The following is a 14,426-nucleotide window of genomic DNA, read 5'->3' on the forward strand; positions in this document are numbered from 1 at the left end:
TAAAAGTGACCTAATTATGATATTGTTCTGCGTTTCTGTATTTAAATCTAGTTTTGCATAGATCAAAACCCTATATATATATATATATATTTTAAAGTGATTGATTCGTTCTCTAAATCCAACCATCCACATTAGATTGTTATCAACAAATTAGATAGTTTAGTAGGACTCTACCTAACTATTAGTGCCAATATTGACATGTTGCATACTTATGGGTAACATATGTTGCTCTTCATATTTTTGATTTGATAGTTTTGTAACCCATCCAAAAATATGTAGAAATAAAATCCACACCATTAGCTACTGGTTTCCAAAATTCGGATTGTGGAACATGGATGTGCATTTACCTTCCAAAAATACAAAATAAATTTCTCCCTCACTATTGAAACACACAATACCTAGCTCAGGATACTGAAACTAGTATCCCGAGATAGGCTAAAACAACATTACAAACAACTTAACATCACATTCCACATACCTAGAACAACTTCCTTTTCCTGATCTTGAAACTAGACGACCGGATGACCTCATCGTCGGTAAGTAGTGTGTCAGAGAGAATTTTCAACGACTCGGGCTTTGTAAAGTAGGTGAAGAGAAGATAGATCCCATCCATGTACGTGTTCGTCTCTCCGGCCTTGTTCTTCTTCTTGATGCTGTACGCGAGTGGGATCACGCCACGGTTGAACACCTCGACGTACATCCCACCACCAGCTACCAGCAACTGCACGACAACCCACATTCAACAAAGTTTTACTTAAACCATAACTTGCTGAAATGAATATTCACCCTAAATTAGCCACGCTAAAGCGCAATTCAGTTGGTAAGATACTTCTCATTTGCTAGCTTAAAGTATTGTTTTGTTCTTAAATAAGATGAATTAGCTTTAGTTCACAATGAGAACCTTCGTGGCAATGAATTGTACGCAAAACAGATTGAATACGTACGGACAATAACAAAAGTGGAGTGTACTTCTTTTCATGTCGCCAATGTTGTAAAATTATAACATAATTCACCATAATCATCTAAAGGTCTATTTGCTAGGGTAGATAACCCCGCTATCTTAAGGTTATCTGATCTAAAATGACCTAAACTGTTTGTTCTTATCACGTTTTACCATATCTATCTTCTCTGCCAAATGACCCCTGAAGATTGTACTATACTATATTTATGACAACTATCTATCAATCGACTCAATTTCTCAGACTATGGTTGCCCTAAATACATCGATAGAATCTCATTCCTATACACCGTTCTCTAACGCCATCACTTGGAAGACGATCAACCCAACTTCAGATTCATCGATAACATGAACACAAGTATGCTTCGTTCTCGATTCACCCAAAACTTCTAAAAAAAACAACAAAATAAACAAAATTCATTACCTCTTCATATTTCTGAGTGAATGTGAGGCGCTCGTCCTCCGACATGTCGGGGCGGAGGACGACCATGGTCTCGTACTTCCGGAGCCCGGGCGGGCACTGCGGCTCCTCCTTGTCCTCCGCCTCCGGGAAGCCCGGCGTCGCCGGCGGCGCGTCGCCTCCTTCGAGGTCCCTCTCGAAGTAAGCGAGGTCGAATTCGGCTTTCACGGCCGAGACAGGCGAATTCGGCCTCGCTCTTCCCGGGGTTCGGATTTTGAGGGAGGAGAAGGCGGAGAGGGAGGTGAGGGAGGAGGGCGGCTTCGACACCGTGAGAGCACACGACGGTGGAGATGCTGAGGAAGCCATTGTTGTTTTGTTTGGATTTGGAGCGGTTGTGATTTCTAGTTGATAGATAAGGTGGTTAAAGTTATCAGCGACTTTGCTTTGCCCAAAACGCGACTTTTGTATTGGAATCTCAAACTCATTCAAAAATATAAATTTTGTTTTATTTTCGATCATTCTCGACTTCTATAGTAAAATAAAAGTACAAATTTTGAGGAAATAGAACTCGTGACATTTAGACACGATTGCAAGATTAATTACTCTGGATATACTATCATAATATGTAAATTGGTGTTGATTTTTATGTTATTATTTCATAATATGTTATTACTCTGAAAGATTAATTATTTCATAGACTAATATATTGATTTATGTTTTTCATCAGTTAAAATCAATGCCATACACCAATAGGCACTCGAACGACCCTTATGAAAATTGTATGTTACGTTATAATATTATCAAGGTTATATTATCACTATCTAACTTAAAAAGAAACAAAACAAAGAAAAAAAATCCTTAAACTGACAACTAATTGCTTTAATAATCTACAAATATCACTTTTGCACAACCTTTGTCAATCAAGGTCCCGTAGCTCAGTTGGTTAGAGCGTTGGTCTTATGAGCCGAAGGTCGCGGGTTCGAGCCCCGCCGGGACCAATCGGATCTGTTAATTTTTGTATTATAATCCGTTAATTTTTGTATTATTTTATAATAAAATATTATAAAATAATACACAACTGTAGGAAAGAAACTATATTATGTTTTATTGGGAAAGTATCATTATTTCAATGTCTAGGGATATAAAACATTTTTCATCTAAGCTTTAAAACAACGTGATAATGAACCAAAAATCTTAGGAGATCGAGCTACGAACAACAATGAATATGACTATACCACAATAGCATGATTAAAATTTCTTTAACTACTAAGTATCTCTCCTAGTACAAGAGGCTATGGATTAATGGCGGATCCAAACAACGGACGCTCATGACTCATGGAATCGGAGACAAGTTATTGCTGATGTCGGAAGACAAAGACAGTGCGATAGTCGTTGCTGGCAATAGAAGACGGATGATGAATAAAACTAAAAATCAATCCTAAAAGGTTGGGATAGAGCCACCACACCATGGGATGAACGACATCTCCAAATAACGAATTAAGATGCTCTTCTTCACTCTTCTAGGACTTATGCAGTGAATTAAGATGTACCAACAACCATTGACAGATAGTCACCATGTCTATGCAAAACATTTTATTTATCTTTTTTCAAATTTACTTCTTGTTGTTTGTGTGTGTGAGGTAAGATAGAATTTAAGCTAGAATTCAAAAAGGCACTGCAGGTAGGGGACCATTAATACATTGATGACTAAGTTCCAAATATTGATGTGTGTGCAATGAGAGGACATCTTTTTTTGCCATCTCATTTCTTAACCCACTGGATCTTCTAGTATTGTTCATTGAGGCACGATGCAGTTTCATTCATTGAGATGTACCTCATATTTGTAGAAATTAGGCGTATCTCATACGAAGATAGCTAGTCTCCTTCATTGAAGCATACCGCATACGTACGTGAATGCACATGATTCACTTTGATATCTTTTTGCTTCACAATTTGGATATAGTACAACTCAATTGGTGATATTTAAGTTGATCTTATTCGTTGAAGCATATCTAATATGTAAAACAGAGATCAATCAAACATAGTGATGTTTCATCCTAAAATCAATTGATGATAGAAGCGGTTCACTAGACTGAAACTTTGGCATCAAGTGCTCATCACCAAATAACGGAGAAATGTTTTCAACTCCCTACCCTCTCCAGCTCTCCCATCCGACTCGGAGGTTCTCATCATTGGTGGAAAACGACCATTATCCAAACACTCCCCAACACCCGAGCACGGATGGAGACGGGGAAGGATGAGTCACTTTACCTATTCCTTTTGTTGGACTAAAGAAGTTGATGAGCTTTCAAGTAGTAAAAGCAAAACACGAAATAATTAATGACTTCCAACTATCTCTTTGACACCATTAATATCTCTTCAAGAAACAATCTAATTATTCCTAGTTATCTCATCTAAATTATACTCTTACCAATAAACAGCTCAAATTAATTGTATTCCGTTTTTTTTTTCTCATAGAAAATGCAAGATTTATGGCATTCACAATACTTGACAGAGTAAATAAAATAAAATTCAAACTCACTTGATCAAACCTCAAGCAACATAGCATAACACCAAATTAAATGCAGTTATTGAGTTGAATACATGACACTAAACATACTAAAAACAAAGTAGCAAACGAGAAACGAAACAATACATTACACGTAGACGATTAGAGTATTTCGATCTTCTTCCTCGTCTTCCGCACAAATTCCCGATTGCTCTATTTAAAATTATTGTAATATCCATTAGACATACACGAATAAAGATCTAGATTTATAACAGATGTTATTACGCTAAGTATTTAAAAATTTAATATATAAACACAACAATTAGAGAACTTACCTATCAATGACGAGAGCCGGAGGAAGCGGAGCCGCCGCGCTCCTCCTCGTTTCGCGCGTGAATGGCGAATCCGGAGAAGCCGGAGGCGAATGGATCGGCGGCGGATGGATCCATCCAAGCGCGAATTGAAGGTGTGTTATTGGACTGAAGGGTTCCCCTCTGTGAAACAAATTGATTTTGACCTAACATTTGCTGAAATTGGTGGTGCTCCGCCCATCCTTCGATTCCGATCTGAATCGGATTCTGCTGCTGCTGCGGCGGCTGGTGGTGGAGGAGAATCGGCTCCTGAAACGACTGCAGTGAAAGCCTCAAATCCTGACTGCGGAGCAAATCGGAGTCGGCGAAGGTGTGAAACAGCCGCATCGCGGCGGATCCGCCCTCCGCCGCGGGGAAACACGAATTGGCGGCGTCGGCGGCGGCGGAGGGGTCGAGAGAGGGCGGAGGGAAGGCGGAATTGGAATTATCGGCGTCGGCGGAGGGGGTGGGGTGCCAGGGGGGGAGCTGATCGAGGTCGTCGATGGCGGATTTGGCGTGGCGGAGGAGCCAATCGACGGCCTTGCTGGGGCGGTCGTAGCCGAGGCGATCCTGGACGTCGTAGAATTGGATGGCGGTGTGGGCGGCGAGGCGGACGCGGCGGTCGCGGGGGCCCTTGGCGGTGGAGACCTTGCTGTGGCGGTCCTTTTTGCCGGTGGAGCGCACGATGTAGCCGCCGTCCACCGCCACGATCTCGCCGCCGGCGTTCCTCATAAGCGCGAAGAATCAGCTGTGGAGTAATGTTTGGATTATAAAATATTTCATTTAAAGGAAATGCACTTGATGGGGTGCGTACTAAACAAGCCCAACAGCAATGACGGCCCATCAGCCCAAAGCCCAAGGAAGAGTATGAGTTCGGCATTACCAAAGAGTTCGGCCTCAGCCTACAGCTCGGTAAAAGCCAACCTATCAAGCTCTGCTCTCAGGTCGGCATCAAGCTCTACTCTCAGATCGGCAACCAAAGCAGGAGTATGAGTTCGGCATTACCAAAGAGTTCGGCCTCAGCCTACAGCTCGGTAAAAGCCATCCAATCAAGCTCTGCTCTCAGGTCGGCATCAAGCTCTACTCTCAGATCGGCAACCAAAGCAGTTCGGTCTCAGTATTCGACCGAACAAGGAGTTAGTGGACCCATACAGGATGTCCAACGCACCCACTACCACGTGGTGTCAACTCAGGCCACGATCGTAGGCCATGACCTACGCTACATCCACGATCTTAGGCCATGACCTACACGACATCCACGACTTAGGGTGGTGATGCAAGCCACGATCTTAGTTCAAGATATAAATAGAACTTAGATCAGATAGAAGGAGGTTAAGCTCTCTAGAGATAAAATCATATAGCAAGTCTGTGTTGTAAGCTGTAATCCCAGATCAAGCAATACAATCTTGCCCTCCCTTCTTCCCGTGGACGTAGATTTACTTCAGTAAATCGAACCACGTAAAATTTCCGTGTCGTAATTTATTTTTACGAGCATTCATCATCATCAATAATTCGCGGATCCATCACTGGCGCCGTCTGTGGGAAGCAGAGAACAAAATTTGTGATAAAGCGAATTTTTGATCCATTTTTTTCCACCCAAAAAATGCATACCAGATCGCAGAGTACCCGTATTCCTGCCCGTGAGAACCAGGAGGAAGCCAATCCATCCCATAGGTCTGGAAAACAGCCTAGGGATAAATCCACCACCAGTTCTCATGGCGAAGGAACAGGCCGCTCCAAAAATCGTCCCACTGAGTCTTCCCAGCAGCCTGATTTGAATGAGGCTGTCAAGCTGTTCTTGGCTGAGAAGCAGGATGAGTTCTTAGCCTTCCTGCAAAAGAGCCAAGAGCCGAAGACGAAAACGGAGGATTCTCCTTCCTCATCCAGACATGAAAGTCACTACCGCAGTAGTGCCGTGTCTTCCAGGAAGAAGAATCCTCAACCCCGACATATTCCTGTTCTTCCTCGGTACCGGAATCACAGGAGAACTCAATCTCCTCCATACCGACGAGATATCGGATTCGCCGTGTACGGAGCACTGAAGACTCCGTTCTCGGACGACATCACCCGAACTCCCCTACCACAGAACTACCGAACTCCGTCGATGACTTACGACGGGCTCGTGGACCCTCACGATTTCTTGGGGCGCTATCAGTATAACATGGCGAACCAGGGTCTCAACGAGGTCCACATGTGCAAGCTGTTTCCCGAGCTGCTCATCGGGAACGCGAGAAGGTGGTTCGATAGCCTCCCCCAGGGCAGCATCAGATCTTACCGAGATCTAATGGATGCCTTCCACAGGAGGTTCTTTCAGAAAGCGGAAGCCCGAATCACTTCGGCTCAGCTGCTTTCCATTCGTCAAGGTCGCGACGAAAAAATCAGCGACTTTATGACAAGATTCCACAAGGAATGCCTGCAAGTAGACGATCTCAACGATCTGCTTGTCATCTCGGCATTCCAAAATGGAATCCTGCCCGGAGCTCTCTACAGGAAGCTCGTTGAGTGCGGTCCGCAGACAGCTCAGGAAATGTGGGACATTGCGGACCAGTACTCCCGGGCCGATGAGGCAGACCGTCGCAAACGGTCGTTAGACAGCTCATCGTCCCGAGGAGACAGGAGGAAGCCCGATCATAGCGATCAGGGACATCCTCGCCGAACTCCTTTTGGCGATCAGGGACATCCTCGCCGAACTCCTTTTGAAAGGATTCAAAGGACTCCGGTGCAAGACAGATTGGGACCCCGTCTCAATCCCGAGAAGCCGCCCGCTCAGTTCGTACCGCTGAACAAGCCGAGAGCGGAAATTTTCGAACTACACTCTGACCTGTTCGAAAAGCCAAAGCGGATGACGAAATCTGCCGCGCGCCGACCCCAGGATAACTACTGCTCCTACCATCAAGACCACGGTCACGATACCGAGGAGTGCAGAAACTTGGCTGCAGGTATCGATGTTCTTGTGAGGGCAGGGACATTGAAAAAATACCAAAGCAAGCAGTCAAAGAAGAATAAGAAGCAGAGAGGTGCGAACTGCGCTCCTCAGGATCCGAAAAGGCAGCCGGATCCCGAAGACGATGACGAGCCGCAATATGATGGAGTAATCCTGACTATTGACGCTCTCCCTGCCGGGAAGACCAAGTCGTCCCTGAAGTCAGAGCGCAGAGGCTCCAATCGAGAAGAGCCAACGCATAAAAGGCTGAAGCAGGACGAAGTGATTACGTTCTCGGATGCTGATCCCGTCCCGGCCATCTCTCCTCACCAAGACGCCATTGTCATCCAAGCCGGAGTGGCAAACAAACTGATCCACAGGGTGTTTGTGGATACAGGAGCGTCAGTCAGCATTCTTTTTAAAGAGTGCTTCGACAAACTAGAAGTGGACCCAGCTCGGCTCAGCCCGGCTCCGCTTCCCCTGAAGAGCTTCGCCCAGGAGGACACCCGCCCTGAAGGTATTATCAGCCTTCCGATCACGGTGGGGAAAGCGCCTACTAGCTCCAGTACGATGATTGAGTTTTTCGTGGTGAAAGCTCGGTCCCCGTACAACGTCATCCTAGGAAGAGACTGGCTCAACACAGTTCGGGCCGTTTGCTCCACTTATCACCTCACCATCAAGATCCCTACTAAAGGAGGGATAGCGGTCATCCGAGGTGACCAAAAGAGAGCAAAGGAATGTCTGCAAATTGCGCTTAGAAGTGCCGAGCAGTCAGATCGGCACCACCAAGCATAGCAATCACAGCAGCCGGAGTCAGAGGCAATGACCGAAGTCATACCGGAGCCGAATTCGATGACAGTTCAGCTGTACGAAGACGATCCATCCAGAACGGTTAAGATCGGTTTCGCGGGAACGCCTCTACTTCGGGAAAAAACCATCCAGCTCCTCAAGGAGTATAAAGACGTCTTTGCATGGTCTCCGTGGGACATGACCGGAGTGCCCCCCGAGGTAATCACTCATCGTTTAAATATTGATCCTTCGGTCCGGCCGATAAAACAGAAGCAAAGACTCTTTGCGGCAGAACGAAGTCAAGTCATCCATGACGAAGTCCGTCAATTATTGAAAGCGGATGTGTTATTCGAAGTGAAGTATCCTTCGTGGGTGGCCAATCCTGTCATGATCAAGAAAAAGGAAGGAGGATGGCGGATGTGCATAGATTTCACCGATCTAAATAAGCACTGTCCCAAAGATTGCTATCCCCTTCCGAACATAGATAAAAAAGTAGAAGCTCTGATAGGCTTTGAAATTTTTTGTTTTCTTGATCTATACAAAGGATACCATCAGGTTTTAATGGATGAGATTGACGCTTCAAAAACGGCCTTCATTACTGATTTCGGCATTTTCGCTTATAAAAAGATGCCATTCGGTTTAAAGAATGCCGGAGCCACTTATCAAAGGATGGTAGACAAGCTTTTTCGGCACCTGATTGGAAAGGAGGTCGAAGTATATGTTGACGATATAGTCGTCAAAAGCAAAAGCACTTCGGAGTACGAGCACAACCTCAAGTCCACTCTCAACGTGCTCAAGAAAGCCAACCTCAAACTTAATCCCCAAAAGTGTACCTTTTTGGTAGATTCGGGAAAGTTTATGGGTTGTTGGGTTTCAAAGGACGGACTCAAGGCAAACCCCTCAAAAGTTCAAGTCGTTCAGAACATGGCAATGCCGAAGTCCATACATGACGTGCAAAGGCTAACCGGATGTCTAGCCGCACTGAATCGATTCTTTTCCCAAGCAGCCGAAAAGCAACTGCCGTTCTTCAAGGTGTTGAAAAAGGCACCAAAGTTCGAGTGGGGAGCCGAGCAGAAAAGGGCCTTTGACGAGCTCAAAAGTTATCTAGCCGAGCTTCCTATTCTCTCTGCTCCAACCGAAGCCGAAGTAATATTCTTATACTTAGCGGCATCGGATCAAACCATCAGCGCGGTGCTTGTACGAGAAGAAGGCCTAAAGCAGCTTCCCATCTATTTTACAAGCCGAGCATTAAGAGGTCCAGAAACCAGGTATCAACCTCTGGAAAAGATTGCTCTAGCATTAGTAAATGCAGCAAGGAGACTGCGGCCATACTTCTATGCTCACAAGGTATGCGTCTTAACTGATCTGCCACTTCGGCAAGTGTTGACCAAACCAGAAGCATCAGGCAGAATCGCCAAGTGGGCTATAGAGTTGGGAGAGCACACAATTGAATATCTACCTCGGAAAGCCATCAAGGGACAAGCCTTGGCGGATTTTCTTGCAGAAGCGAAGTTCGATCAAGCAATTCCCGTTATTGCCGAACAGAAGAATTCTGCCAATGCCGAACTAGCACAGCCCTTGGAATCCGAAGTAGAGCCGCCGGACTGCTGGAGCGGATTCGTAGATGGAGCTTCAAACAAGATGGGAAGTGGAGCTGGTATTTTACTTGTCGCTCCCGACGGACACGAGGTAACCTACTCACTTCGTTTCCTATTCCCCACTACTAATAATGAAGCCGAGTACGAAGCCCTCCTGGCCGGACTCCAGTTAGCGCAAAGTCTGCTCGTCAAATCTCTCAAAGTCCATTGTGATTCACAAGTCATAGTAAATCACATGTTGGGTACAAGTGAAGCTCGTGACGAGAGAATGAAGAAGTATTTGGACAAAGCGCAAAGCATCAGCCGAAGTTTCTCCTATTTTCGGATAATCCGCATTCCCAGAGCGGAAAATAGCCGAGCAGATGCCTTAAGTAAATTGGCCTCAGATCCGAGCTCAAAGGCGGAAGAATTAATGCATCGAAGCATTGATGAAGCCGAGGTACATTCAGTATCCAGCTCGTCGAACTGGATGACGCCGATCTTGCAGTATCTGGATCAAGGACAATTGCCCGAGGATAAGAGAGAAGCTCGGAAGATCACGTGCCGAGCTCTTCGGTACGAACTTCATGAAGGAGTCCTCTTTAGAAAGTCTTACCTCCAGCCGTTATTGCGGTGTGTAGGACCAGAAGAGACGGACTACATCCTCAGAGAAGTCCATGAAGGATCGTGCGGTAGCCACATCGGAGCCAGAGCTTTAGCTAAAAAAGTTCTGAGATGGGGATATTATTGGCCAACCATGGTACAAGAGGCAGTGCAGCTCGTCAAGAAGTGTACGAAGTGCCAAATTCATGCAAATGTCCCAAGGATGCCGCAGACCGATCTATACACTATGCAAAGCCCTTGGCCTTTCATGCAATGGGGCATAGACATAGTGGGACCACTTCCTCAAGCTCCTCGGCAAATGAAATTCCTTATCGTTGCCGTGGACTACTTCACGAAGTGGGTGGAGGCTGAACCATTAGCTACGATAACGAGCTCAAAGGCATTGGACTTCGTCTGGAAGAACATAGTATGCCGATTTGGCATACCCCACATCCTCATCTCGGATAATGGGACTCAGTTCACCGACAATACGTTCAAGAATTGGTGCCAAGAGCTGAACATTCAACAGCGGTTCACTTCGGTCTCCCATCCCCAAGCAAACGGACAAACGGAAGTAACGAACCGGATTCTGGTGAAAGGGTTAAAAGCTCGGTTAGAACAAGCCAAAGGACAATGGGTAGAAAATCTCCCTCAAGTCCTATGGTCCTACCGAACTACACCCAAAACCTCCAACGGTGAAACTCCGTATAGTCTGGTGTACGGCACTGAAGCCGTAATTCCGGTGGAGATCGGCATACCCAGTCCCCGAACTCTAAATTTCTCCTCAGAAATGAATGACGACGGACTGAGAGCAGAACTAGATCTCGCCGAAGAAAGAAGAGAATTGGCGTGCATAAAAGCAGCCAAGTACAAGGAGCAAGTAGCCCGGTATTATAACCAAAGGGTGAAAAAGCTTCAATTTCAAGTGGGAGATCTCGTCTTGAGAAACAACGAAGTAAGCCGAGCAGAAAAGCTGGGCAAACTCGAACCCACATGGGAGGGTCCATATCGGGTGTCAGAAGTCCTCGGCAAAGGGTCTTATAAATTGACTCACATGTCAGGAGAACAAGTACCCCGAACATGGCACGTCTCCAACCTCAAGAAGTTCCACTTGTAAGAGACAAAAGTCCGGTCAGTCCGTCTCGTGTCTAGTTCGGTCATAGGGGTACATGTTTTTATTTGTTTGTTTTTTTACTTGTACCTTTTACTTGTCGTTTTTTAAAAAAAAAAGGGTTTAAAGTTTTTTTCCTTCGTCCTTTTCATTTTTTCTCTATGTGTTTTGTCTCTATGTGCTTGTCGTCTCTTACAAATGGTACCAAGGTATATCGTTCTTTAAAGACTGATCCCCTTTTTAGATCGATTATTAAAGACTATTGTGAGTCCAAGCTTCTAAGGAGGATATAAGACCACAATTCAGCTTAACAAGCAGTCCGTCTGAAACGAACTGCAATAAGCCAACGATTGTGAGTCCAAGCTTCCAAGGAGGATACAAGACCGCAATTCAGCTTAACAAGCACTTCGTCTGAAACGAACTGCAATAAGGGAAAGTCCGATCCACGCGATAAACCTCGCCGAATTAGGACGACCAAGTTCGGTCAAAGAAGTTTACCTCATAAGACCGGGGACGACCATGTCTAGTCAAAGAGGTTTACTGCATAAGACCACTTCGGTTAACTGGGAAAGTCCGATCCACGCGATAAAACTCGCCGAATTAGGACAAGGGAAAGTTCGATCCCGGCGACAAAAATCGCCAAATTAGAACACAAACCAAGTCCGGTCAAAGATGTTTATTTCATCAGACCAAAGACGAGTCCGGTCTAAGATGTTTATTTCATCAGACCAAAGACGAGTCCGGTCAAAGATGTTTATTTTATCAGACCAAGGACCAAGTCCGGTCAAAGAAGTTTACTTCATAAGACCGAGGACGAGTACGATGAAATTTTTTCGCTAAGCTGTAAATACAGTGTTAGAAGCGAAAACAAAATTTCATTTTTCAAATCTTGTTCGGCATACAACTCAGCTACCCTACAAAATGGCGTTACGCTATTACAAAGGACCATTCTACTGTCCAGGGTTGCTGAAGTTAAGCCACCTATCTGCAAAATCCTCTGGAAGCCGAGTTCGGTTGTTCCGAGCAGATGAAGAATAAGCAGGTCGACGAGATGCTATCCTCGACCCAACGCCTCTTCCCCGAGCCCGAGAAGTCCTAACACCTCGGCGATGAAGAGTCTCTGCAATAAGCATCTGCTGATCTTGCTCGCTCATAGTCACAACTCCTCGGCGAATTTCAGTCCGTCCCTGTCTTGACGATTCCGGTTGCTCCTGAGCCCGTTCTCGTCTTGACGTTTCCGGCTGTTCCGGAGTTCGTTGTTGGCTGGGAGTAGGATTTTGAACAAGGGAACCAGAGGTTTGATCTGGAGTGCGAGCATCTGTTGGCACGATATGCCGAAGGAATCTTTCTATGGAGGGGCGCCGAGAAAGAACAATGTTGTACCGAGAAGCCCAACGCCGCAGTGATGTCACAACTTGTTGGCAAGCCGGGCTCTCCAGCACATTGTTCATACGGAGTACATGATATTCCTCCCACAGTTCGTCAACTCGACTCTGAACATCCGAGATGGTAACTCCCCCGCGCTCACGGATATAATCCTCATACGCAGTCCTCTCAGCAATGGCCGTATTCAGCTCGGCCTCCAGATCCTTCTTATCGGACTCTAAGTCCTTATTATCGGCCTCCAGCTTCACTAAACGAGCCAGAAGCTCGTCATTCTTCGTCTGATCGGCTATAGCTCTTTTCTCAGCTTCGTCTAAAGCCGAAGAGTACAGCCGTTTCCAGTGAAGTATCTCCATCTCCTTTGAGTACAAAGCAGCTATATTAGTTCGGCAGCTGTACCGAGCAGATAGTAAAATACAACAGGAATAAAGGCGAGTACGAAAAGCTATACGAAGACAAGTGTAGAGAATTTTTCATTCACAAGGAAAATTTTTTACACTAGGAGGGCTTCAAGGCCATTTTACAAGGAAGAAACTAGACTAAGAGAAGGGAGACGAAATCATACTCCGTCAGCTTCGTCTCCGGCTCCTTGGTCTGGTTCAGCTTCTTTCTCCTGAGCTACCTCAGCCTCGGCCTCGCATCCTGCCGGCCTCGCCTCCGCCTCCTGATCGGCCTCCTTCTCCGGATGCCCGGCCCGCTCGACTTCGGCCTCCAGCTCCAGCGGCTCGGCCTCACCCTCTCCGTGGTAAGTCGAAGCGGGTGAAACGGGTCCCACGGAGACAAAGATAGCCTCCAGGTTCTCGTCCCGATCAGCTCGACAACTCCGGACTCGGTCTGCAGAAAGCAGGACCGAAGATGAAGCGAGCTCCTCAAGGAGCGGCAGATTCTGAAGCCGAGCCGCTATCTCTCGGCTGTACAGAGGCAGCACGACGTCGGCCCCCTGCTCGCCCTTATCGGCAATTAGCCTTACCAGACTACCGACAAAGGCCGAGAACTGGCTGCTCAAAAAGAGTTTCTCCGTGTAAACACGGAGAGCCTCCCCTTGGGCAACCACGGCAGCAGCATCCCTCCGTTTCGTCTGCTCCCGCTGGATGACGAGCTGGTTTTTGGCAAACTGAGCTTCATCCTGGGCCGAAATCCTAGCAGCTCTGGCCTTCTCAAAGTTAGCCTCAGCCTGTTCGGCCCGATGACAAGCAGCCGCCAACTTCCTCTGCATCTCAGCATAGTCATTGGACGCTTTGGAGAGTTCGACGGCGACGAGCTTGGAGAGCATATCGTTCCTCTGAAAATGAATAAAGAAAAAAGTCAACAAAGGGACCACAAAAAATACAGGAAAAAAGCAAGGCCAGAAAATCAAGAAGAGAATTCACCTCGGCGAAGTCCGTGGGCCATAAAAACGGCTCACAGATATGTTCCGAAGGAGGCGCCAAGACCACGTCTTTCTCTGGCGCTCTCGGGGGCTTCTGGGCCTTCCCCCTCCCCTTTGCCGAAGTTGACTCCGGCTTCTTCGGATCCGAAGAGGTTTTTTGCCTTTTCGGAGTCCTCTCGGCATCAGACGCCGAGCTGGTGGTTTTCGGCCTCTCCGGCTCCTTGGACTCCGAAGATTTTCGGGTAGCCTTGTTCAGCATGTACACTGCCAAAAAGCAAGAAAGCAAGGTTAGTTTTCTTCGTTAAAGCAGTAGAACATAAAGGTAAAGAGAAATCCTCACCCTCGGCCTCTTCGTCCGAAGACGAGATGTCGAACACGACGTCGCCCTTGACGAGCTCAGACTCCGTGTATTGTTTCCTAACTATGGGAATCTTGTTGAGCTCGCCATCGAGCT

The 14,426-nt window shown here is 46.3% G+C and overlaps 2 protein-coding genes and 1 non-coding gene across 3 annotated transcripts; 1 reads left to right on the forward strand and 2 right to left on the reverse strand.

Moving 5' to 3' along the window:
- Positions 1–276: 276 nt before the first annotated feature.
- LOC121775952 (30S ribosomal protein S6 alpha, chloroplastic-like) lies at positions 277–1,765 on the reverse strand. The gene is made up of 2 exons (XM_042173062.1): positions 1,383–1,765; positions 277–721 (listed from the first exon to the last, which is right to left on the reverse strand). The coding sequence occupies exons 1-2, from the start codon at positions 1,722–1,724 to the stop codon at positions 479–481; spliced, it is 585 nt and encodes a 194-aa protein (XP_042028996.1). The 5' UTR covers positions 1,725–1,765; the 3' UTR covers positions 277–478.
- A 517-nt stretch (positions 1,766–2,282) lies between these two features.
- TRNAI-UAU lies at positions 2,283–2,356 on the forward strand. The gene has a single exon. It is a non-coding gene; the product is annotated as a tRNA-Ile (tRNA).
- Positions 2,357–3,900: 1,544 nt separating this feature from the next.
- LOC121775813 (transcription factor TCP4-like) lies at positions 3,901–4,975 on the reverse strand. The gene is made up of 2 exons (XM_042172880.1): positions 4,203–4,975; positions 3,901–4,080 (listed from the first exon to the last, which is right to left on the reverse strand). Exon 1 carries the CDS (start codon positions 4,947–4,949, stop codon positions 4,206–4,208), a length of 744 nt encoding a protein of 247 aa, XP_042028814.1. The 5' UTR covers positions 4,950–4,975; the 3' UTR covers positions 3,901–4,080; positions 4,203–4,205.
- Positions 4,976–14,426: the final 9,451 nt, after the last annotated feature.

This window comes from Salvia splendens, chromosome 18 (genome assembly GCF_004379255.2).
Source record: "Salvia splendens isolate huo1 chromosome 18, SspV2, whole genome shotgun sequence".
NCBI lineage: Eukaryota > Viridiplantae > Streptophyta > Magnoliopsida > Lamiales > Lamiaceae > Salvia > Salvia splendens.